The following is a 10000-nucleotide window of genomic DNA, read 5'->3' as shown; positions in this document are numbered from 1 at the left end:
GTGATGGCATTTATTTTCCTTTTATCAAAAAAACTGAATTGTAGTGTATCTATTAGTCATGCAACAACTCCACAGTAGGAATATCATATTTTGAGAACATCCTACCTTTGTAATTAGAAATATTATCGATCTTCTTTCTTGAATCTAATCACGCCGGTTTGTCTTGTTCTTTTTTTTGTTATGAACGAAGCAGGTCAAATAAATTTATTTCACCGTGCAAGTTGACTAACTTGAAGGCTGTTTAAGCACATCCTTGTCTTTCATTAATCGCAACAGTTATCAACAGGGCATCTTGACTTGTTCAGCTACTTCAATTATGGTTACTTATGTCATGGTATTTCAGGTTTAATTCTGTTTGTGTTTTAGTTACGTCAAGACATACCTTCTGCCAGACAAACGGAGTAAGCGGAAAACGAAAACGAAAAATGACACTCTGAATCCCAAGTACGATGAAATCCTGGAGGTGAGCCGATTTTTTTCAGTCTTTGACTGTTGAATGAAGTTGAAGCCCTCCTCTTTCAACTTTGTTGGATTTACGCGTGCGCACTAATCGGTCTCTCAATGACGTATCAATGTCGGTATCCCAAGTAACAACCGCGGCTGCAGCCTGGAACCGAATACAAGGGCTCTCGTGAAGCTTTGTTGAATCAAATGTTGATGATGCGTGGAGACCGTTTGCACACCCCAGAAGTCAACATCGTTCAACATGTTCAACATCTCTCAACAAAATCGAATGGATGTTGAAGCAAATTTTGAAGCCGTTTATCTCGTTTAGCAGGGTTAGCTCACTGAATAATATACATTTTTGTCGAGTTTGTCTTGCGAAAAGCGCGGCAGGTTTCTATAGAAATTACTACGCATAGACTATCAAATTCGCCTTAACTACATGCATGATTCACAACGCATAGATTTTGTTCTTGATTTTAAAATTCTTGGCTTTAATCCTAAAATAAGGTGTAATAAATATGGGTTGTTGACCAAGTTTGTTCAGTCAAGATGGCTGGATATTGGCCGAGTTCTTTTTTTGCGTGTTCATCTGGATCCATAAACAAAAAAAAAAAAAAGAACGGGGCCAATATCCAGCCATCTTGACCAAACAAGCTTGGTCAATAAAGGATTCATTAATATATGGAATAAAACAAGCTAGTCATACAATAAAACTCGTTTTCGTTCTTTTTCAGTATGTCATAGGCTACGACGAGTTGTTGACGAGAACTTTACAAATGAGTGTGTGGCACAAAGTTATTGGGCGAAACGATTTCCTGGGAGAAGTCAGAATTCCAATGAATGAGTTCATAGAATCGTGCGGCAACTCACTTCAACAGTCCATCTCCAAATGGTTTACCCTGAGCGATCAGGTGAGTTTCAGTGATTTCTTTTTCACATTTAGTACCACGGTGTGATCTGTTAGGAGCCCATGACTAGGAGCCTCCCAATACATTATATCCTTGAGTCAACCTTTGCGCGTATCTTTCTATTTTTAGGACTAATCCTTCCGCAGGAGACTCACATTTACAACAATTTACATCAATTTGCACAATTTGCATACATTGTTTTTGCTATTTTTGTCTTTGTTCCACAATAACTTTACTCTGATTGGCCATTCTAAACAGTGCATGTGTGCAGAGCCGAAGAACACGTGGCGTTCTAAAAATAGAAAGATATGAGCAAAGGTTGACTCATAGGGCTTGTATGGGAGAGGCAAGCTCCTACTCATGCGCTCTTGGATCTGGTCATAGAGAAACTCTAAGCGAAAGTGGTTATTGCAGTTTGTGCAGCAACCTGAACACTAGCGTTTGCAGAGAAGCTAGAAAACAATCCAGGCTTTTTTCAGGCTTCACTTCCTGTTTAGTTGTAGTTGCATCTTTGTCTCGTATGCCTTCTACCTCAAACTTATTAGTCAACCTAATTACAGTCTATTTTATCTCCTTTCTTGGTTTTCACAATGTAGTCTATCATGTCTGCCTGCCATTTAGAATTAAATATTAATAATAATATATGTGGGTTGTCGCTCGCAAATCTCCACATTTCTGTATAAAATGCATTATTAATTTGTATTGTTGTGTGTTAAAAAAAGAAACCTAAAAAAAATCGGTGACCACTTTCGCTTGGAGTGACAAAACCGCAGATCCGCAAATATATGGAATTTCACATATTCGCTGTCACACATAGAGTAACTCTCATAGAGCGAGTTTCAATCGAGTGACGTAAAACTAAAACGAAAGTAATCACTTTAGCCAATTAAAAAGGACGGAGACAATCCGGTAAACCAATCAAAACTCGAAGTAATGACACGTAGTCGACACAAAGCGCGGGAAAATGTGCACGCGCGAGCCACGATTGGTTTTGCTTTCACTTCTGATTGGTTGAAAAAGTGGCGCGAGAACTTTGAAACAATCACTGAGTGAAGTAATGCAAAACTGAAAGCAATTCGCTAATTACTTTCGACAATCAATTGAAAACCGCCCTATGCTCAAAGGTAAAATGTGATTGGCTCAAGGCCCAAACCAAAAAACGAAAGATTTAACAAGAAAAACATTGACCCAAAAACAATGAGTTGCTGCTAAAATACCCGAAGTAAGCACGTGACGTACGAGAGCTGTTTCATAACCCGTGCTTTTAGTCGAAGGAAATGATAACTGAATTAGGAGGAATGGCAAGCAGGTTCGTTGAGAGATTAGCTGACTGCCGCTGTTTAGCAAAGCAAAGACGTTTGGATGGTAAGTAATTCCCTGTCAATCACTTCGTTTATTCAACAGAGTGACGTAACAGATGGATTGCCGTCAGTTCCGTGTGAGTTAGTATTAGCATTGAAGTACGTCACAGCTGACAAAATTAAGCTGAAGAAAGGCAGGAAAAAAGGTGAATTACAGGTTCATTTGCTTGAAGCCAGGAATCTACCAGGAATGGACTATGATGGTATGTCGGATCCATACTGCAAATGGTAAGTAAAGTGTTGCCTTTGTAATGATATCTGCAAATGCTTAGACTATCTAGTCTTCTCCGATAAGGGCGATAAACCGTAGGCCCCGTCTCACAACCCTTCAATGTTCATAACCATGTGGGACGTAAAAGAACCCACACACTATTCGGAAAGAGTAGGGCATGGAATTCCCGGTGTCGTGGTCTTTCTTCTGTGGTGTATCATGATGGTTGGGAGGGTAATTGCTCGGAGATACTAGCTAAAGAAAGCTGACATAAGGTAAAAAAAAGCTATGACGAGGACGCTGATGAATACTTTTGAACACACTGTTCTTAAAAGCATCAACGGTTTTTTTAATTGTGCTGAATGGGTCGGAGTGTACTTAACTTTACGATTTTTCACAAACATTTTTCTCGAAACAAGTGATTCCTGAAAACTCCAGCTGACCTTAACGAGATTCGAATCCACGACCTCTGCGATGCCGGTGCAACGCTCCACCGACTGAGTTATGAAGGCACTCATTTAGGAGAAAGGCAATTTGTTTGGCTCATGTGTTTCCGTGAGTTGAATAGACCGAATGCATAAATGGCGTTTAAATGTTTATGTGCTAACTAGCCTCACTAGCCTCATTTGCATGTACTAAATACAAAAGGAAGGTTGCTTGAGAGCGAGGCTAGTGAGTCTCCTCTTCAAAGCGAGTCTAAGTGCGAAGTTTTTGTTATGAAAATTAGTTTTCATTCACATGTAAAGTAGAACTAATTACCATTACAAAAACTTCGCACTTAGACTCGCTTTGAGGAGGAGGCAGATATGAACTCATAAATGGCCTATTGTCGCTTATAGACACCTGAAAAATTCAGGTTCCTTCAACTCGATTCGAACACATGACCTCTGCGTTTTCGGTGTAATGCTTTACCAACTGAGCTATGGACCTCTTTCATAATGGCGGGCAAATAAAATTTTCTTTTGTTTAAATGCTCTTTCTAGCCTCGCTACGACGCGCAAATTTCAAAAGAATTTTTGATTCAAAATGAGGATAGTAGGTCCAATTGACATAAATACAGAAGAATGTGATGGTGGTCACCATTTATAAAAGTTTTATATGACCCGAACTTCAAATAATGGATTTATTTCATTGAATAGTTTTTCTTTGACTATTGTTATTTTTCCACAGTTATTTATTACCAGACAAGAAAGGCAAATGGAAAAACAAGTCACCTGTCATTAAACGAACCTTGAACCCGACTTTCAACCACAAGTTTTCTTATGAAGAGCTATCTCTGGACGATCTGAAAGAAAAAGTCCTAGAAATCGTCATTTATGACTTCGACCTGGCTTCCAGCGATGAATTTTTGGGCGGCGTTCGGTTAGGACTGGGTACAAGTTCCAACGAATGGGATGACGCAACTGAAGACGAATGCCAAATATGGCAAACGATGTTGAGTAGGTCAAATGTTTGGATCCAAGTCGTCATTCCTTTAAGGTCAAGTATGGTGTCGATGAAAAACGTTTCGGGGCAAGTTCCGTGAGCCAAAAGCGCGTATTGAGCCAATTCCGATTATATTTTGTATGCTCTTGGTCGGCGAATTCCCTATGGTTAGCACTTGTCTTATTCCCTTCTCCAGAAGGTGTGAACGACTCGCGCGCTTGCATAGAAAAATTAGGCCATATGAACAAACTTTAAAGAGAAACGATACCCTTAAATATCATAAATATAAGCCATTTCCCTCTTATAATGTAGAGAGAACTGTTTAAATTGAAAGGTACACTTGCAGCGCGGATAGTTATAGACTGTTGGAGGGGGTGCTATTTAGTTGTTCAGTTGTTGGTCATCCTGTTCTCCCGTAAACAAACAAAGGATAGCCATGTTAAAATGAGCTTCATTGGAGACGTTTCCTATTGCCCGAATCGGAATATACCATAATACTCTTTGTTTTTCCACCCTTATTTTGAATAAGCACTGTTTCCAGTTTCTATTGGGACTTACTAGGGTCCCACGAGAAAACAAAAACAATGCTTATTTAAAATTTGGGTAGAGAAACAAAGAGTATCATGGTATTATGCTGTTCGGAAAATTGTTTCGTTAAAAAAAAGAAAGATGGCCTCCTTCTAATCACGTGGTTAAAAAAGCAGTAATTGATATTACGGTCACTCAACCAAGAATTATTACTTGTCTAACAAATATTATTACTAGTCTAATCTATAGATTTAGCCAAGCCTAAAAGCGGACCCCACGGGTTATTTATTTCATTTGCGTTCGGTTGAAGACATGGGTACTCAAAGACCTATGAAACTAATTAACTTTTCTGGACTTAATTATTCGTAGTAATATGGCTTACAATATCTCATTTTATCAACGTGAATAAGAAGGCCACGAAGTAGTTCGTGATGTTTAACAATGATGGCTCGAACGCAAATGTTTATTTTTTTTTACGTGATATCGGTCACATTGGCTTACATGGTGGGGTGGACTTACGTATTTGAATGAGTGATAATTTTAATTCCCAATTACAAGTCCAAAAATAAATATTTCAATTTTACTGTAATGGTGAGCTGTCCCACGGAATAGTTAGAAATTGTGTGCATTTAAGCATTAAAAAATGACTGTGTATAGAGTTTTTCATAATTAATGTTTGTACGTCTCTGCAATTACTAAAAACTTGAAAATGCGTTCTCATCGTCAGTCGAAATGAAATTAGGAAAATGCGAAGCTTTACGTTTTCATTACAGAAGTGTTGAAACTTCTTAGAGACAAGCTAACACCTGTAGGTAACGTTGGAAATGTTATGCCTGGAATAAAATGGAAAAACAATGAAATTATTTTGTGTCCTGCAGAACAGCATTGCTTTCAGATGTAACTGGGCTGTATTTGCTGATTTCTCCTTCCACCACCCCCGCCCCCGAAAGAAACCTTAGCTCCTCTCTCACTCCACCCTCAATTGTAATCCACCACTGATCATTTCACGGTTTGCGAAAGTTACCATGGTTCGAAAGAGAATTGATGGGAGGGGTGCGACAAGAACTTTCTTGTTTCCCAGAAGGCGCAAGTTTTGAGCTACATAAAACATACACCTTCGAGCGCAAACCATTTTACCTCGTTTGTAGTTCATAAATGTCATTCTTTTTTCATCCTAAATCTTTTCTTGCTTTTTTTAAATTTCAAGAAAAGAATCTGAGTGAAACTTTTTTTGCCAGTTTTTGCTCATTGTCAAGCTGTGTCAAATTTTAGCAGAGCTACAAATAGCAACCAAAAGTAATTTTTTAACAATTACTTTTCTCATTACTAAAATTCGCACAAGAACACCCGTGTTTGTCTTTCAATTTCTAAACGTCCATCGAAGGTGAGAGCCTTTTGCCATTTCAGTAAACTTTTTTGTGCGTTTTATAATTTGACGCACTCTGCCTAATCTATAGCAATATTTTCACTCTTCATTTTCGCTTTATTTTACTCATTGTCTCGCGAGTTCCTGCCAAGATTTCACGCGGTTACTTCGCCCATGTCTTTTTTCCTCTTAGCAAGAGAGGTAATGCTCTCTCGCGCTAAGCCCCTTTGTCAGTGAATTATTATCTTGCAGCTTCCATAATATAAAGAACATTCAGGCTTAACGTGTTGATTCCACTATTACGCTGGTTTATGTTTTTTATCAATTGATCAAGTGACTTAACAATACCTGGATTTGCAGTCTGCCAATAGGCGGTTTTCACGTTACGTCATCGCCGCTATAGCAAAAGATCTTTCATTAGCAACTGTTCATTGCAGCATTGTTATCTGTCTCTCTAGAGATTGGTTGCAAGTTACCTTTATGTAATAACCCAAGTTATTCTTGCATTTTGATTTGTTCTTGCCTATGATCCATTAGACGACAGACGCACGATTGACGTCACCATCAGCTTTTATGCGAATAAAGTTTAATTCTTTATTATATAAAACAAATAGATTCCATGTTGCCGTGCGTCTGTTCAGTAATAGATCACAGAAGAAGTCAAAATGTGGTAAGAACATCAGTGACATACTCGGCTATCGCCTCGTTTGCCAATTTTTTGTTCTTACCACATTTTGACGTCATCTGTGATGTATTACTGAACAGACGCACGACAACACAGAACCTATTTGCTAAATAGACCACTTTCATAATGGCGACCACTTTTACATTCTTTTGTATTTATGTTAATTAGACCTACTACCCTCCTTTTGAAACAAATATTCTTTTAAAATTTGCTCGTCCTGGCGAGGCCATATAGGCTTATTAGCATTAAAACAAAAGAATTTTTTAACTGGCCGCCATTATGAAAGAGGTCTATTAGGATTAACCATATCAACCCCGAGTTGATAAACCCATTTCTGTGTCTCATTCCATTGGGTTGGTAAAGGACGCGACTATATTGTGTTCAGGATTAGGATCCATTGTGTCGGTAATACATTTGATTGTGTCCATTGTCATCTGGAGCAATTCCCGGGAGCCCTTGTATATAATAGCTGCTTCGTCGAAGTAAAGCTGCAAAAATTGCGGAAAACTCGCATAGACAAGCCACATTGATTAATTTCCAGGTTTGAGTTCGATCATGGTAAGTGCATTTACCATATTTGCACTGTAGAGAATCTTTTTTATTGAACATGCATTTTTTTTATAACCTTACTTTTTAAGGCGACAGTCTTACAAGAACAAGTCGCGAACTCGAATTGCCACAAAGAACTGACTTGCATCATGCAACTAAACTTTAAACTTTCCAAATTTCATAAACGTGCAATTGAAAATGTTCAGTTTTATATGGAACGTACTCGTATAATAGTTAAGGTTTTCTCTCTTATCCTTAATAAAAAAGGATCAAACATTGCTTTTCATGACAAGTTTAGATTTCTATATGTATTATAATTTTTTCCATGGTTCAGTCGAAAATCGAGAAAAGTTATCAAAACATAACTGAGCTTAATTAAAAGAACTGGAGATATTATTTGAACTGACCTCATAACTGAACTTGTAAATTTGATGAACGCAAATTAATATTAATTTAATTTACCGATTCTTATTGATTTAGCTCGCCGGAGAAATGATTATTTAAAGAGTCCAAACATAAGTCGAAATAAATTAAGTCTATGAAGGTCGCGATAGCCACGAGCATGTAGCTCTGTCGCTGGAACAGCGGTGACCGAATCTCATGGTCCGTGGGTTCAACTGCGTTATACACGATGTAGCACAGGAAGACATGGTTATTCCTCGTAAAGCAAGAAAAACAATTTTGCTTATGGAATGAAAGTCAGAAATATCACTGATTGCAGTTAGATAAATAACTGTAAGTGCTGCTATATATCACCAAGAGATCAATTCTTCTTTTTCTTTGGATATCAAACTTATTTTAACTAAACACAAAGTGGCCCAAGTTTTAAGCCTTGATTTCAATGTAGTTTATTGTACCTGTTTATTTTAGCAGGAATTTTCCTATTTATTGGTCTACCATTGCTAACTTTTAAAATCGTGAGACAACTGGATCGAGGTATAATAAGCAGCATTTGCACGCTCAAACTTTATAAGCTAGTGAAGAAATAATGTCACTTTTCCCCCTAGATCCAAACCTCTGAGTTCCAATCGATCAGTTTTGAACCTGAGTAATGGCGAATCGTGAAATTCAGAACTTGAACTCAAAGTAAACATCCTTTGGATAAAAAATAAAACTCAAAATTTTGCAAGTCAGGTGTTAGGAAAAAAAACGTTCAAAATATGAAGAAAACAAAGAATTGATTTTTGGATCATAGTAGCACTTTAAACAGCTGCAAGCAAGCCCGAAAAAATCTAGGCTCGAATGCAGCGATTTCGCTTTCATTGAGCTCTCAAGACAGTTGGGATCTCAGTGGAGGCGAATGAAATAAATTTAGAGTCTATGAAATGTCGTATAACCTATCTATCTGCGATGGTCTTTCTAATTTTCCTTTCGTGTCTTTCCATTCCGCAGTTCATTTGTATGACATTCGATATATTCTAAATTCAAAATCTTGCTTAACCTTTCATCCCAAGATCAAAACTTTCATTCTCCTAACTAGTGCCACAGATTTCTTTTTTGGGTGGTAATGAGAATTTCGAGTGGTGTTATACAAGATCACACTTCTTAAGCTGATAATCATCTTATTTCTCAATACCTGTCTGACTGACATTGTATTAAAATTGTGAGGAGAATTCACATACTGATCACTCCTGGGAGTCAGTTAAGCTTAGTGCATCAGAAACGAAATTCTAAAATGTGCCATGATTTCTCTTGGATTATTCATCTTTATATGACAAAATACAAGACGTCTCTCATAGCTGGAATGTTATTTTAGCGTGAAAAGGCGAAATCACTCAATGTTAACAAGCTAACGCAACGATTATTTGGGAAAGGTTCTAAAGCCTGGTTTTCACATACACGACTCACGACGCAAAAACCTGTTTACCAGCGCTATCACGCATAAAACGCAACAGCATAAAATGACATTGTTTGCTGTCGAGCCATCGCAAACTGTTTGCGATTGCTTACGACGTTGTTACGTGTATATGGAAACCAGGCTTTAAGCCTAGTTTCCATATATGCGCGTAAATCTGTCGCAAACAATTGCAAACAGTTTGCGTAAATGGAAACACCTTTTACGTTCATCCCCGACCAGTCGCCGATGATCGCAAACAAGACGCAATGCAAGAGAATAAAAAAACCCAGCAGGCGAAGGACAAAAGGAAATTATAGGTCTAGCTTGTTCCAGGGGGCCGTACACGATTTTTAGTAATTAAAACTCTCAAAACTTGAACTTAAATTAATTGTTTTTCCAGAAATGTTAAAAGAATTTTGGTCCTTATTTTGAAGACATAATCGGAGAAAGAAATCCTGAAAATTATTTTAAAATTATTATAAATTGTCAAATAACGCGACACCGTCCCTCTCGGACTGAACACAACTCACGAATGATCACATTTATAGGTTATGAAGACTATCACGCTGTGGATAATTGCGTTTTGGACGCTTCCAAATATCCATCGAATAACTGTTACTGGCGATCAAGGTAGCTTATAGTAGAAACTTCTTATTTTCTAGTTTTCATCACAAGCTGGAGTA

General features: G+C 37.8%; 2 protein-coding genes across 3 annotated transcripts in view; both read left to right on the top strand.

Moving 5' to 3' along the window:
* LOC137996681 (synaptotagmin-like protein 2) overlaps positions 1 to 5740 on the top strand; it is a 59615-nt gene extending 53875 nt beyond the window's left edge. Inside the window, exons 15-18 of one of the 2 annotated variants that reach the window (XM_068842205.1) lie at positions 367 to 463; positions 1182 to 1358; positions 2760 to 2944; positions 4098 to 5740. In XM_068842205.1, coding sequence (XP_068698306.1) covers positions 367 to 463; positions 1182 to 1358; positions 2760 to 2944; positions 4098 to 4452 — 814 coding nt within the window. In that variant the 3' untranslated portion in view covers positions 4453 to 5740. The remainder of the gene's footprint in view (positions 1 to 366; positions 464 to 1181; positions 1359 to 2759; positions 2945 to 4097) is intronic. The other variant, XM_068842206.1, reaches the window with a different exon arrangement.
* A 2350-nt stretch (positions 5741 to 8090) lies between these two features.
* Positions 8091 to 10000, top strand: part of LOC137994473 (collagen alpha-4(VI) chain-like) — a 12029-nt gene continuing 10119 nt past the window's right edge. Inside the window, exons 1-2 of the mRNA XM_068840053.1 lie at positions 8091 to 8215; positions 9866 to 9947. Coding sequence (XP_068696154.1) covers positions 9869 to 9947 — 79 coding nt within the window. The 5' untranslated portion in view covers positions 8091 to 8215; positions 9866 to 9868. The remainder of the gene's footprint in view (positions 8216 to 9865; positions 9948 to 10000) is intronic.

Source organism: Montipora foliosa, chromosome 3 (assembly GCF_036669935.1).
Source record: "Montipora foliosa isolate CH-2021 chromosome 3, ASM3666993v2, whole genome shotgun sequence".
Lineage (NCBI taxonomy): Eukaryota > Metazoa > Cnidaria > Anthozoa > Scleractinia > Acroporidae > Montipora > Montipora foliosa.
This window is presented reverse-complemented; position numbering and strand designations above follow the sequence as displayed.